The following is a 15614-nucleotide window of genomic DNA, read 5'->3' on the forward strand; positions in this document are numbered from 1 at the left end:
TAAAAGGAAAAAAAAATGACTTCTTGTTTTGATTAATTAATTCTCTAACACTGGGAGAAGGAACCTTTAATGTTTCACGGAGGTATGCAATGACTTCATTGGTCTGGGACGATAACACAAGGAAGGGGAAGCATGCGGCCATGAGGCAGTGAGATGGGAACAAAAGGATTTCTTTCTTTTGGGGCTGGAAATTTAATTGGGGAAAAACCGAAAACGGAGGATCTAACTAGATATAGGTGATAAGGGACTGGCAATATGCTGTTTCACAAGACGTACCTGGATGCAATGTTCAGTGTGGACCTTTGTAGAAAATGTGGCGCCCGGCTTTGTCTTAACTCTTAGGTCTGGGGCTCGGGCGCGCCAGTACGCCGTGGATAGGCCTAAATGGAAGGCAGGTGGTCGGACATCCGTCCGAAGGTCACGTCTGGAGACGACTGAGGCAGAATTCAGGTGGTTTGCTTGGGTGTTGGGATTCAGCTTAACCCCCCACGAGCAAGGCAAATCCTGGAAACAGAACATAAAGCCAGCAGAGGGGTCACAGGAAAGAGAGCTTAAGATATAGGTCTAAGAATTGTACCAATCTGCCTACTGCTTCCCTTTTGAGATACGTCCCTAAGGCTGACAAACGGACTCCCACTTTTTCCCCCAACTGGGGAACCCCCTATCTCTGGATGGCGGGTTTTTGGGCTTTGGTTTCCCGCGTTTTACTAAAATCAGCTGATATTTGGAAAAATGGCTGCCATTTTCCAAATCGAATTAATTAATTAATTGCGGGGTAGACGAAACGATCTATAAATGTAACAATATATATATATACACACATATATATATATATTATACATGAACAAAGTTACAGCCACGAAGAAAATTTGAAACTGGAGATACTAAGTACTTTCGTCTTATTACCAAGACGTGGTCACAGCAACTAAAGATATACAGAAGCAAGGACCTATATAAATGGTGGGTACAAGTCATAAGGGAATACAAAAAGGTCGGAAGGTCACAGAACGGTCAGCAGATTAAAATCGAAATCTACCTATTGGTAATCCTCTTTACTCTATCTTTCAATTCCTTCTGGAATATATGTTTTGTGACAGGGTCAAAAGAAAATAATCCTTGACTTGCATTAAAAGTATTCACCAAGGTTAACTGAATCCAAACAGATTCTAACAAGTTCCTTGAAATAGGTTGTTACAACGTGACAATATCTTTGTGATTTTTATATATATATATATATATATATATATATATATATATCTATATATATATATATATATAATCTACTAACAGGACCTCATTGTTTCAGTGAAGTCCTGTTAGTATTTGCATTAATGCACAGAACAATTGTGTAAATGATAAAGTTAATAATGATAAAAATAATAATAAATAATAATAGATATATAATATATATATATTATATCTAATATATATATATATATGGTATATAAAGAACTAAAAGGTACCGGTATAAGATGGGTTTACGCGTGATCAGGTCTAAACTCTAAAGGAGTTGGTGAAAAGAATAATTATCTTTCCGTTGTATGACGGTGAAGTGGATAGATAGAGGCAGTTGTAAGAGTTGCTTAGTATACCAGAGAAAGAATATGGTAGGAATTTGACGGTTGAACAAGGCGTGATCCGACCTCCAGCTTACTCGGGCGGCTGGTAAAATCTGAGGTCGAATAGAGCGTTGTTTCACCAACGAAAATTATAATGAATATGCTTTATTTTATCAGAAATAATTGTTCTGTAATGTTTAACATGCACTTTATTTATTTCTTACATTTTCATTCTAATAAATAAATCATGAATATCCTATCCTAAAATTCCTGAATCTTTAACTCAAAGCAAAACACCTTTACAGACATTTTTAGGCTCCATAGACCTCTCCTAACCCCCCCCCGACAAGAAAACAACAAATCAACAAAGTAGTTTGTAGGGGCTTACTCCCCGAGTAAGTGGAAAACAGTGTATTGGAGCATGGAAGATGAGTGTTTTTGCGTGAAGTGTTTTCTCTGAAATAGATTCTTGAAAGAGTTTGAGAGCGAATGGAGAAAGCTGTACGTATCGCATACGAAATGAGAATAAGGTGATAAATTCAGTAAGAGAGAATGTGGAAGGGTTGTTGAGAATGTCATAGAAGGCGAAGCACTTAGGTTTAGAAATAGTGATTGTGTAGATTAATGTTAAGAAACCTACGATCTACCCATAATTGAGTAGATCTTAGGTGTTGATTACTGCAAGCTGGGAAAGTAGGTATATCGAAATGATAGAGTAATCGATTATATGTGCTCCAGCTATACTTGTTTTTGATAGCATAAATTCTGGATGCGCGCAGTAAGCAGCAAACAGGCGCTCTATGAACCGCAGAGAATTCTAAAATAAAACTTGTCATTAATTAAGCTTCATAACAGTTCAAGGACGGAGCGTAACTTTTGAAGTAAGTGCTTCTTGGGGCAAAGCGAAGTGTGGCTTTTCGAATGACCTACATTTTTCGCTCACACTTTTCTCGTTTTTTTTAAATTTAATTTATTTTTATTTTGACCTTCCATCTACTAGGCCAGGAGTTCTTAACCTTTTGATGACTCCAGACCTCTAATGAATCGCCCAATACGGTCCCATACCCCCTTTGCTTAAGTCGTATTAAGTCCTATTTTGTGACAGTATAACTTAATATACTTAGTTTTATACATACTGCAGGTATGAATAGCTAGGAATAGAATTTACCAGTATAAAATAAAAAAGTCAAAAACATTTATAGTTTTATATAGTTGTTAATTTACAAAATGTTCCCATGTATACATTGACACATTACAATTAGATATATATACAAATATCCAGAGATCAAGTCCCATACCCCCAGCATGTGGTTATCATACCCCCCAGGGGGTATGGATACCCCCAGTAACGAACCCCTGTAGTAGGCTTTTCTAACATGTTGAATGAAGTCTGCTCTATATTCAGGTAGATCATTCAGTGGAAGTTCGTTTGGATCAACAACAATTGTAAGGCCGCTGTTATTCCAAGTGAATACGAGTATGAGCTTGTGTGTGTGTGTGTGTTTTTTTATCTCTTCTTGTCTATCGATTACAAAAGGTTCCACTGGCTCGTAGTAGGGTAGTGCCGTCAGTGCACCTCATGCGGTGCAATGTAGGCATTACTTAAGGTTTTTTGCAGCGTCCCTTCTGCGCCTAGTTGCAAATGCTTTTATATTCCTTTTACTGTACCTCTGTTCATATTCTCTTTCTTCCATCTTACTGTCCACCCTCTCATAACACTTGATTCATAGTGTAAATGCTCTGAGGTTTTCCTCCTGTTATAACCTTTCACACCTTTTCACTGACAGTTTCCGTTTCAGCGCTGAATGGCCTTAGTTGCCCCAGTGCTTGGCATGTCCGCCTAGAATCTATAAATCGACTTATAAAGGTTCCATTGATATCTCCTAAGTTGATTACTATAATGTCTTGTTTTCACTTCAAGAAAATCATTCAAGATCGAGTATTGTCGGAGAGAATTACTGGAATACTTTAAAAGTATTGTATCGCTTAGCATATTGACTATTTTTTTTTTAAATTAAAATGGGGATGTAACTTCGTGTTTTCAGTAATGAAATATTTGTCTACCATTTTTCGGCGATTGATTGGTCCACATTTTTTCAACCGTAGTCTTAAAAGACGTCAGTAGTCCGGTTTACGTCACTAGCTGACGTATGGAGATGTGGGAAGCTTTTATGGAATAAAAATATAAAATAAATATTTGCATGTTTATAAATACTTCTCTATATGTGTTATGAAGTGTACATACAGATTTGAGCAGTGAGTGAGTCAACAATAAACAAGCTTTCAGTCTTCGTTTAGAAATGCAACTTGGAATTTCCAACGTCCTTTGAAGCTTTCAGTCTTCGTTTAGAAATGCAACTTGAAATTTCCAACGGGGTTTGAAGCTTTCAGTTTTCGTTTAGTAATGCAACTTGAAATTTCCAACGTCCTTTGAAGCTTTCAGTCTTCGTTTAGTAATGCAACTTGAAATTTCCAACGTCCTATGAAGCTTTCAGTCTTCGTTTAGAAATGCAACTTGAAATTTCCAACGTCCTTTGAAGCTTTCAGTCTTCGTTTAGAAATGCAACTTGAAATTTCCAACGTGCTTGTTACCAGTCCATTTTTTGGCTCGATTTTAACAATGGGACAATCAAGCAAGAGCTGTATGCAGTCACTCACGTCTTCTATCTGTACACTCACTCGTGTTCCATCTGTGCCATATTGTCGAAGTTCTCTCGTTTAAGCTGCGCAAATTACGACGCACTTCACTTATCCGGAGACATATCATACCGTGTAGTACTAACTCATTATTATCGGTGTTTAGATGTACGTATATAATTTAGATTCACGTTTCCTTGCTGCTCCTAGCCACGGTGCACCGGCTCTTCAATGGCTATTGGAAGGATACTGTGGCTTTAAGGTCTGGTGGTTCAACAGGTATTATTTTTGTAGACCCAGTGCCCTGCTGAGGGAAGGGTCCGTCGTCGTTTGTAGGACACCGAGAGGAGGAGTTGCAAAGCGTCGAAGGATCGATACTATTTCTGAGCACTTTCTGCGTCACTGTTCGTCTTCGTCTGTAAGACGCCATTTGTAGTAAACATCAATCTAAATGTGAACAAGCAGAAAATGCGCCGAAGTTTCCTCTGCGCAATCGACTTTTCTGTACAGCGTATAATGCTGTATGAAACTCTCAGCCGCCGCCCGGTGGTAGCCGGTGTTGTTGGCACCTAAAGCAGTGCCAGAGGCACGATTACGGCTAACTTGAACCTTAAATAAAATAAAAACTACTGAGGCTACATGGCTGCAATTTGGTATGTTTGGTGATTGGAAGGTGGAGGATCAACATACCAATTTGCAGCCATCTAGGCTCGGTAGTTTTTAAGATCTGAGGGCTGCGTAAGAATGCGCAAATTAAACCATCAGGGAAGAGGAAAAATCCGTTTGTGTCATGGCGGATTGAAAATGGACTCGTTCAGCGACAGACCTTGAAGCGAATGAGCTCGTATTCGTTGGTTTGGGAACAGATTCGAAATGATAACATAAATATGTATTTTTTTTTTAGTTCTGGCTGAAAGGTCATTGTTTATGAAGTAGGTCAGTCATGAAGGTCTGTTTAAGTTTTGAAATCGTGCAAACGGAGCGTGGCGTATTGTTTTATCATGGTGTACTAGGATTTGATATCTATTTGATATCCATATTTGATAGGATTCTGATGTCTCCATTATGGGATTCAACATCTCCATTGGATATCCGGATTTGATATCCATATTTGACAGGATTCCGTATCTCCATTTTAGGATCTGATATCTTCATGAGATATCCGGATTTGATAGGATTCATTATCTCCATTATAGGATTCATTACCTCCATTATAGGATTCTTTATCTCCATTATAGGATTCATAGGATTCATTATCTCCATTATAGGACTCATTACCTCCATTATAGGATTCATTATAGGATTCATTACCTCCAATATAGGATTCATTATCTCCATTATAGGATTCATTATCTCCAATATATGATTCATTATCTCCATTATAGGATTCATTATCTCCATTATAGAATATCCGGATTTGATATCCATATTTGATAGAATTCCGTATCTCTATTTTAGGATCTGATATCTTCATGAGATATCCGGATTTGATAGGATTCAATATCTCCATTATAGGATTCATTATCTCCATTACAGGATATCCGGATTTGATAGGATTTGATATCTCCATTTGATATCCATATATGACAGGATTCCGTGTCTCTATTTTAGGATCTGATATCTTCATGAGATATCCGGATTTGGTAGGATTCGATGTCTCCATCATAGGATTTGATATCTCCAGTATAGAATTCACTATCTATTATAGGATCTGATATCTTCATGAGATATCCGGATTTGGTAGGATCTGATATCTCCATTATAGGATTTGATATCTCCATTATAGAATTCACTATCTCCATTATAGGATCTGATATCTTCATGAGATATCCGGATTTGGTAGGATTTGATATCTCCAGTATAGAATTCACTATCTCTATTTTAGGATCTGATATCTTCATGAGATATCCGGATTTGGTAGGATTCGATGTCTCCATCAAAGGAGACTGAAGCCAAAAGTCAAACTCAAAATATTTATTATCACAGTACTTATATCTAGTATACAGATGGTTTTTAGGAGTATGAGCGAGTGTATGGTCCAATCCTTACAAAATCAAATTGTATTTTAGCTTTTCATCTTTTCCCCTTTTCCCAAAGTAAAATCAGCTGCGAACGCTTACGTCATCCACAGGACCTTAACAATAGAGACGACAGTTCGTTGAAGAAAGTAGGAGAACAAAGCCTATAATTAATTTTGATCGAAGTCGGTGTGATCAGTCATGGAATTCTGTGAGAAATGAGTCGATATCTTGACCTCTCTTTCGCGACCATCGATTTTTATCCCAGTGAAATAAGAGAATACATTCCTTGCACGTTCTTTTAAAAATACCAAAAAATTCATAATTATATTTATAAATTGTATCATATATAAAAGTTAAAAACAGTAACTTCCGACCACATGTACGGCCTGAGGAGGAACACCGTTGTTATGTGTTGCAAATGATACAATTTATTGATGTAGTTGTTAAATTTGAATTATTTTTAGTTTAACCAGACCACTGAGCTGGTTAACAGCTCTCCTAGGGCTGATGGCCTGAAGGATCAGGTAATTTTCACGTGGCTAAGAACCAGTTGGGTTACCTAGCAATGGGACCTACAGCTTATTGTGGGATCCGAACCGCATTATATCGAGAAATGAATTCCTAATCACCAGAAATAAATCATTCTTGATTTAACGTTGGCAGAGCGGAGAATCGAACTGGCGGCTACCGAAACGGTAGGCGAGCACGTAACCCACTCGTCGAATGAGGAACTGATGATATAATTGTGGCTGTAACTGTTTTATATACGACAACTTAGTCACGTCCTTGTCGAATCTAGCACAAACTTGTAGTTATCTTTGTTTTCACGAGAATGATCAGCCTGGGTGGTTGCGTCTTCCATCCAGCGCAGCCTCACTTTTCGTGTTCGAATGCACGCGTTTGGCAGCGACCTGGGCTACATTTCAAGTCTTATTTTTCCCCGGTTGTTGGGAACGGCGGGGGGGAGGGGGAGGGGGTTGGTGGATGTTGGTATTTAACCCCGACCTCAAGTACGTCATATATAAAAAAAAATATACGCGGAATTTTCAAAAAGAAGTGACTTGAGTGTCGAGTTCTTTGTCTGTGTTTGGCACAGAAAAAGCTTAGAGTTTTTTGTCGTTTGTCTTTTCTTTTTCGATATTTCCTGTGGATTAAACACACACACACACACATATATACAAATCGAAAAATATAAAAACACTAATATTAAAACTTCAAAGGGAATCTGGACGTGAAGTTTTAATATCAGTGATTTTATAATTTTCGATCTGTATTGCAAATATCTTATACATATGTATGCTCATTAATCATGTTTTGACATTTTATCTTCTTTGTGACTTGAAAATGAACTAAGTATATATATATATATATATATATATATATATATATATAATATTAATTTGACGCGACATGTAATTATGTTTTAAGTAATCAGAGGAGAGTGTAAAATAAACTTCACGTGGGACGTAGGAAACTAAAGTAGAATGTTATATGTCTATTTGTTTCTATGGGTGACCGGTAGGCAGCTCTTCAGTTGCTCTCCAGATGCGGTGGAGTGAGGGTGCGTCCCACGGCTCTGGAAAGTGCTACGAGATGTGCACGGTGCATGGCTAACTTTAGCCTGAAATTAAATAAAAACTACTGCGGCTAGAGGGCTGCAATTTGGTATGTTTGATGATTGGATGGCGGATGACCAACTTGCCAATTTGCAGCTCTCTAGCCTCAGTAGCTTTTTAGATCTGAGGGCGGAGAGAATGAAGCGTGGACGAACGGACAGGCAAAGCTGGCACAAATCGTTTTCTTTTACAGACAACTAAGAAGCAGGTTTTTGTTCTTACCTGTTTTCAGTACTGATGATGTCCGAATTCGCCATTATCATCATCTCGTCGTTCTCATAATCATTATTGTCTTCAGGGAGACGAAAATCGATTAATTAGTTTTTAGTTTCGTATAAAAGAAAACTATTGAGACGGCTATTTGCCTGTCCGTCCGCACTTTTTCTGTCCGCCCCGAGAACTTGAAATCGACTGAGGCTAGAAGGCTGCAAATTGGTATGTTGATCATCCACCCTCCAACCATCAAACATACCAAATTGCAGCCGTCTAGCCCCAGTAGTTTCTGTTTTATTTAATGTTAAATTTAGACATAAACGAGCGGTGCAACAACGCAGGCCACCACCAGGCCGTGGCTCAAATTATCATGGGGCCTGGGATGAGATTTTCATACAGCATTATATACGCTGCACAGAAAACTCGATTAGCCTAAGAAACTCCTGCTCAATTTATACTTGTCCTGTACCGGTATCAGAAAATAAGTTCGTAATTTGCTGAGTTTATAATATGTTGATTCCAACGAAAGTTCTGTTTTTTCTAACTCACTCTCTCTCTCTCTCTCTCTCTCCGACGTCCCCGAAAAACGATATAGGAAGATCTTGGTAAATGAAGTCTTCCTCCTCATCGGCTTTTACTGTCATTGACAGAACGCAATTTTTTTCGGGGAGGTCCTTCTTCTTAGCCCGCCCCCTTCACCCCGCCCCCCTCTTCATTCTTGAAACCACTATATGAAGTCCTTCACCCCCTCCAGTACTACACCACCTCGATTTCTCCCTCCTCCTCCTCATCCCACGTCCATCGAGTCTCTGGGGCTGCTCTTTCTCTTCACTCCTTCTATTTCCGTCCTCTGCACTCCCCTCTCCAGGGACCCCCTTCCCTTCCCTTTCCCTTCCCTCCCTTAGTACTAGCAAGTCCTTCTTTTCTTGCTCAAAATGTTCTACATTCCTGCCTTCGCCAACACTTCCTCCCTCCCTCCAACAGCAGTTTTATTTTTTTCTCTTTTTCTCTCTTCTCTCCCAACAATCCCCTCTCCCTCTTCTCAACCTACGAAAGTTTCTCCCTTTTCTCCCCAACGCTCTTTTTCCTCCTCCTCCTCCTCCTCCTCAGAAATACCTTCTGCTATCCTTCCAGACTCCGGAACCTCTGCCGCGTCTTTCAACACTTGGCTGTAGCCTCTCCTCAACATCATTTTCCTCGCCCGTGCCCTCGCTGGATGGGTGGGTGGGTGGGTGGGAGGTTGGGGAGGCGTAGGTTAACGGGGCCAGAGCACAAACAGTGTCACACACGCACACACATACACACATACACACACACTCGCGCGCACCACCTTTCGGCCTTTTAAAGATGTGTTGGCGACGCCGTTTTCTTTGCCGTGAGGCGATACCTGTTTTTGTTTTTTTATGTCCTGAGGATGTTAAGAGGAGTTTGTTTACGTTTTACACGGTTATGATTAAGAAAAGTAAATTGGATGGTGTTACAAGGAGTTACAAGGATTAGGATGTCTCTCAAAGACTTGTCAGTCCATCCTAAGAGGAGACATTGTGTGCTTACTTATCTGTAGGGGCAGGTTTTACTGTTCATTCAGTGTCCCCTAATGATTTCGTCTAGCTTTCGTTTAAAACTCTTCCACACTGTTGCTGTTTACAACTTCTGGTGGCAGTTTATTCCACTTCGTGTCACATAATATCTTGTGTGTGAAGAAGTTCCCACAGTGGGATGTGTTGTATCTCTTCAGTCCGTCCTAGTTGTGGTAGTCCTAAGCGGGACTTTTTCGGAGCGTGTACCTGTGATTGAAGGGAACGAGAGGGGTGTTGAGGATGGATGCCATGATGACCCAAGTGGTTGGCAGTGACATAGTTAATTAAATACCGCTCTTGTTGAATTCCATCGGGAAGGACGGCAGAGTAGATAGTGAAATGAGGTGGACAGGCGCCGTAGAGTTCGAGCGATTAATGCTCGTCTACTCTCTGCGTGTTCATATGGGATGACTGTTGAGATGGACAATAATTTGAAGGAAGCTGTACCCAAAATGATTACAAAAAATTATCATGTTTGCATTTTATGATCATCAGAATACAGAAACGTGAACGTCAATGTGGCACAGTTCGTATTCTTATTGAATTTGACAAGAAAGTTAGAGCACATACGTCACTCGCTCGAAGAACTATGTATTCTGTAGTTTCTATCCTTATTGATAAACGCGGTGCATTGTAGGCATTACTCTAAAGGTTCGTTGCAGCGTCCCTTCGTCCCCTAGTGACAACCCTTTTCATTCCTTTTACCGCACCTCTATCCACTTTCTGTTTTCGTTTTACCGTACCTAAACCCACTTTCTGTCTTCCTTCTTGCTATCCATCCTCTTCTAACAATTGATTCACAGTGCAACCGCTTTGAAGTTTTCCTCCTGTTACGCCTTTCAAACCACTTACTGTCAATTTCTGTCTCAACGCTGAATGACCTCACAGGTCCTAGTGCTTGGCCTTTGGCCTAAATTCTAAATTCAGTGCCATAAGCACCGGACCTCTGCATGTCAATCCATTTAGCTCCATTCGTCCAGTGTGGGAGAATAAGTTACAGACCTCTATTAGACTGGAATTCAAAATCCAAGATAGCTGAAATTATAAGGTGACGCCATTACCGACAATGACAGAGATGTGGATTCCTGGTGATAGAAAGTTCACTCTCGACGTGGTTCGAAAGTCACGGAAAGCCGTTGGTCCCGTTGCTGAATAACGACTGGTTCCATGCAATGTAAAAACACCATACAAACAAACAAGACAGAGCAGAAAAATACTTTAGTTTTATCGCTCGGAGCTCTGTCCCGTTTCGCAAATTCCCGAGATGTATACTATATATAGTATTACACCAACCCCGGTTATTTTTTTATTTAATTATTTTTTCCTCCATACCCCTAGGTTAGGTTAGGTGAGATTACTTCAAAGAATTATCTTACAGGTCATTTGGGTGTGGGAAACAGAAGATTTTATGGTTAGTTTTTAAGATATGGCGTCCCGCTTTTTTCAGGAATGCTCTCCGTATTCCGTTACGGCTCTGGAATATGCGTCCCTTAAGTACCTCCTAGGTGTCGGCATCAAAGATTAATCTCGCAGACAGCTCTCTTTCTTGCAAATCAATTAAGACAAGCCGAAATTATCAACTAAAAAATTTCCCTCCGGTTAACGTATATGAAAATATATTAATTCCCTGGTAGAGCGAATTGGATATTAGAGGACATTTTGAGGCTTATGCCTATTGTTATGGTATTTATTTGTTTAATGTTATATATATAATAACATATATAGATATATATATATATATATATATATGTATATATATATAATAATATATATAATATCTGCCTTATATATGTGTGCGTGTGTGTGGACATTATACTTTATTTCAAGTGTTACACCACGTCCATGTTCAGGTGAATTAATGAAAACACTTACCACTACAAAGCTTTATAAACACAGAGTACAGTTAAAGGATTCTGTTACTAAGATTGAAATAGGATAAGTAACAAGTACAGGAGTTCAGGAAAGCTTTACACAAGAGGCCTGTCTGGCCTTATGGAGTTATTTTATTTTGTTTTATTTTATCATTAGTATTTTTAGATGCTGTGAATATATGCAGTCAAATCCTTCTTATTTTGGTATTCGTTGTTGAGGGCGGTTTCGATGGCTTATGCGTAGTTGAAAACTGAGGGTACTTTTTTTCGCAGATTTTTTGTTACCTTTTTGCAGCCTCTACATTACTTACTTTGTTTTGTGAAGGTGCGCCGATTATTTGTGGTGTATCCTCGAATATCAGTTTCATCAGCAATGAAGAAGTTTCGGCATGATATTTGAAGTTAAGCGTTTGAGGATAATTTTGAATTCTGTGGCCAGAAAATTCTATGGAACAAGTACGAATGGCTCTCAGGAACAGATTGCAGTTTGCCACCTCTATTTATATTGCTTTGAATTCTCAGGAAATCAACATATGTGACTGAGAAGGTCGGGTAAGGTTATATTTGATATGCAGTGACATCTCTCGCGATTAATAAATGCCGGAAGGATCTGACCACAGGGAATTAGGCACAGCACCCCTGCAAACCAGAACCCTGACTCAAACAGAAACGATCCAGCAGATTTAAAAAAAGAACTAAAGACTCTCCTATTCTGCAGAAGCTGTGATACTGGAGAGAAAACACTTAACAGATAATTCTAAAATATAAGTAGACCCTGATTTAGAAAACGTACAACGTACAAGGGTCCGCCAGAGAGGGAGTCATCCCTGTGGAGGTCTGTACTACATATAACCTAACAAAACAAACCAAAGAAAGCCATTTTAACCTAAGTATCAGACGGGACTCTGGATATTGCACCGATTTCGATTCCTTCCTATTCGTGTAAAAGTTCTTTCTCGTACAAAATAGAAGATCATAGAGGCAGCGATCATCATCCTGCGACATTCTCTCAACAACGTTCGACACTTGACTGTGAAGATGAGGCTTCCCGGCGACCGTTTGTAATTAGCCCTTTTTTCTCACTTATACACCCCCCCCCCCTTCCACTCACCTGGACTTCTTACCCTTGTACCTTGGACTCCAAGTCTTGTACTTAACCCATTTTAATCCTTAGAACAGACTCCGTCGTCGAAGCTGTCCTTTTACAAAGCTTTGTATAGTTAAACGTTCCAGTTAGTTCACCTGAAGAGAGAAGTAATGTGGGTTTCTTGTAGAAGCTTCCTTTGTTTATGTGTATATATACATGTAAATGTAGTGCGAGTGTGTGTGTGACAGAGAGAGAGAGAGAGAGAGAGAGAGAGAGAGAGAGAGAGAGAGAGAGAGAGAGAGAGGGGAGAAACTATTGATTTCCAAGAGAAATGAACACTGTCTAATGCCGGTTATTCTTTGCAGGTGAACATGAATGAGATGTGAGTAATCAGCTTGTGAGTATTCTTCCGCCGTTCTTTTGTTTTCCTTGACTTGATTATTTCATGGAAATGATGACGATTGTCATTCGTGTGATCAGTGTTGTTGTTTTTGTTGCTGTTGTTGTTGTCGTCTAGTAGGTCATTGTGATATTAACTGTAATAATGTTGTATATTATTATTTCTTTTGACGTTGTTGTGGTTTTGATTTGCTACTGCTAATAATGATGATGATGATGATGCTGTCGTGTTAATAGTGATAAAGGTAGTGGTATTATTATTATTTCTTGTTGTATGAACAGTGATAGTATTGATGTCTTAGTTGTTATAGTTCACGTGACGTCATTTCTTGTCGAGATTCGTACGTGGGCGGCAACACGGTCTCGGGTATATTAGCCAGACCGTGGGTGGCAGAGGGTTCCTCTGATTCTGGGAAACGCGAAGCAGAGTCCGTCTGTGCGACTTTAGGAGCACCAGGGCCGGTGCTAGGAATTGCGGGGCCCGATTAGAGAATTGCAGAAATGAAGACTTATTTTTGTATGTCTTGATATAAGAATGATTTTCCATGTGAAGATATCGCGGCCCAATTAGAAAATGATAGAAATTATGACGAATTTTTTTGTCTGATATAAAAATGATTTTCCATGTGAAAATTTTGATGCCCAATTAGAAAATGATAGAAAATACGACCAATTTTTTTAGGTCTAATATAAAATGATTTTCCATGTAACAGTTTCGTGGCCCAGTTGTAAAATGATTGAAATTAAGATTTTTTTTTTTATATCTGATATAAAAATAATTTTGCATTTGAAAATTTTGTTGCCCAGTTAGAAAATTATAGATATCAGAACGATTTTATTATGTCTGATATAAAATTATTTTCCATGTAACAGTTTTGTGGCCCAGTTAGAAAATTACAGAAATTGAGACGATTTTTTTTTTATGTTTTATATAGAATGATTTTCTATGTAATAGTTTTGTAGACCAGTTAGAAAATTATAGACATAGAAGATTTTTTTTAGGTTTAATATAAAATGATTTTCCATGTAGCTGTTTTGTGGCCCAGTCAGAAAATTATAGAAATCACGATGATTTTTTTATATCTGGTATAAAAATAATTTTGCATGTGAAAATTTTGTGGCCTAGTTATAAAATGATAGAAATTAGGTTTTTTTATGTCTGATATAAAATGATTTTCGATGTAAAAGTTTCGTGGCCCAGTCAGAAAATTATAGAAATTAAGATTTTGTTTTTCTGATATAAAAATAATTTTCCATGCGAAAATTTCTTGGCCCATTTAGAAAATTATAGAAATTCAGACGATTTTTTTTATGTATGATATAAAATGATTTTCCGTGTGCAAATTTTGTTGCCCGATTAGAAAATTATAGTTATCAAGACGATTTTTTTTATGTCTAATATAAAATTATTTTCGATGTAACTCAGAATACATAGAATGCTTCGAATGGTAACTCTGGCGCACCCCCCCCCCCCTCACCCCCAACTCCCCCTTAAGACGCAGGGTCCAATTTGATCAAATTGATCAAACAGGCTTAAAACCGGCTCCGATGAGAACAAGTTGTCATTTGTTTCGTCGTCATGGTAACACATAGCATCACGGTAATGTTTCGAAATACGAGGTGTATCGTTTCTGTTTTATATATATTGTAACGTTTGGTTTATTGTTTATACATTTAATTCATTTTTCATGTCATCGTTATAAAGTTCATGTTTGGCCATTTGAGCTTTAGTATCATTTGAGTAAAGTCTTCCCTTGGTAATCGTTAGAAACTGTTTGGAAGAGTTCAAAAGAAAGCTAGACAAAATCATTAGGACACTGTAAATGAACAGTAAAACCTGCTCCTAGAGATAAGTGAGCACACGATGTCTCCTCTTAGGATGGACTAACAAGTCTTTGAGACATCCCTAATTCTTGTAATTCCTTTTAACTGTTGCTCGTCGTTCAACAGAAACTAGGCAAGTTAACGATTGACATTTTGTTTCTGCCAGAAAGAACATAATCTGAATATATATATATATATATATATTTATATATATATCTATATATATATATATATATATATATATATTTTCTGTATGTATGTATGTAAATATGCTCAAGTTGCAAATGTCCTTTGATATCCATTTTGCTCTACCTCGGAATTAGTATATTTTCATATATATTAACCGAAGGGAAATTTTTTAATTGATATTAATTTCGTCCCCTTGTGGGTTCCAACCAGCGCTCAGCGGACAGAGGAGAAATTGTTACTTCAGTGACTTTATCGACTCGGCCAACAAGTGAGGCGTAAGTTGATACCGATGCCGACCTTACAAATCACTGTCGAACTCAGGTATTTGCAATTAGAATCGATATCCAACTCCCTCTGCCATGTTAACCAAGTCCAACGTTTGCCGCACGTAGCCATATAATGAATTTTTATCATATCACCGTGATTCATATACAAATGTCCTTTGATATCCAATTATTATGAAGTAAAAATTCCCCTTTGTTTAACATATATGAAAATGTATTAATTCCGAAGTAGAGCGAATGAGATATTAAAGGACATGTATATGAATCACGGTGATGTGATAAAATTCATTATATATATATATATATATATATTTATATATATATATATATATAT

General features: G+C 38.2%; 1 protein-coding gene across 7 annotated transcripts in view; it reads left to right on the forward strand.

The window, feature by feature from the left end:
* LOC135219925 (protein prune homolog 2-like) overlaps nt 1-15614 on the forward strand; it is a 236882-nt gene that overhangs the window by 41928 nt on the left and 179340 nt on the right. For 5 of the 7 annotated variants that reach the window (XM_064257139.1, XM_064257141.1, XM_064257144.1 and 2 more), the window contains exon 2: nt 12950-12966. The exons of 1 other annotated variant lie outside the window; for it this stretch is intronic. In XM_064257139.1, coding sequence (XP_064113209.1) covers nt 12956-12966 — 11 coding nt within the window. In that variant the 5' untranslated portion in view covers nt 12950-12955. Of the gene's footprint in view, nt 1-12949; nt 12982-15614 lie in introns of all 7 variants that reach the window. One more of the 7 variants, XM_064257143.1, reaches the window with a different exon arrangement.

This window comes from Macrobrachium nipponense, chromosome 1, assembly GCF_015104395.2.
Source record: "Macrobrachium nipponense isolate FS-2020 chromosome 1, ASM1510439v2, whole genome shotgun sequence".
In the NCBI taxonomy this organism is placed as follows: Eukaryota; Metazoa; Arthropoda; class Malacostraca; order Decapoda; family Palaemonidae; genus Macrobrachium; species Macrobrachium nipponense.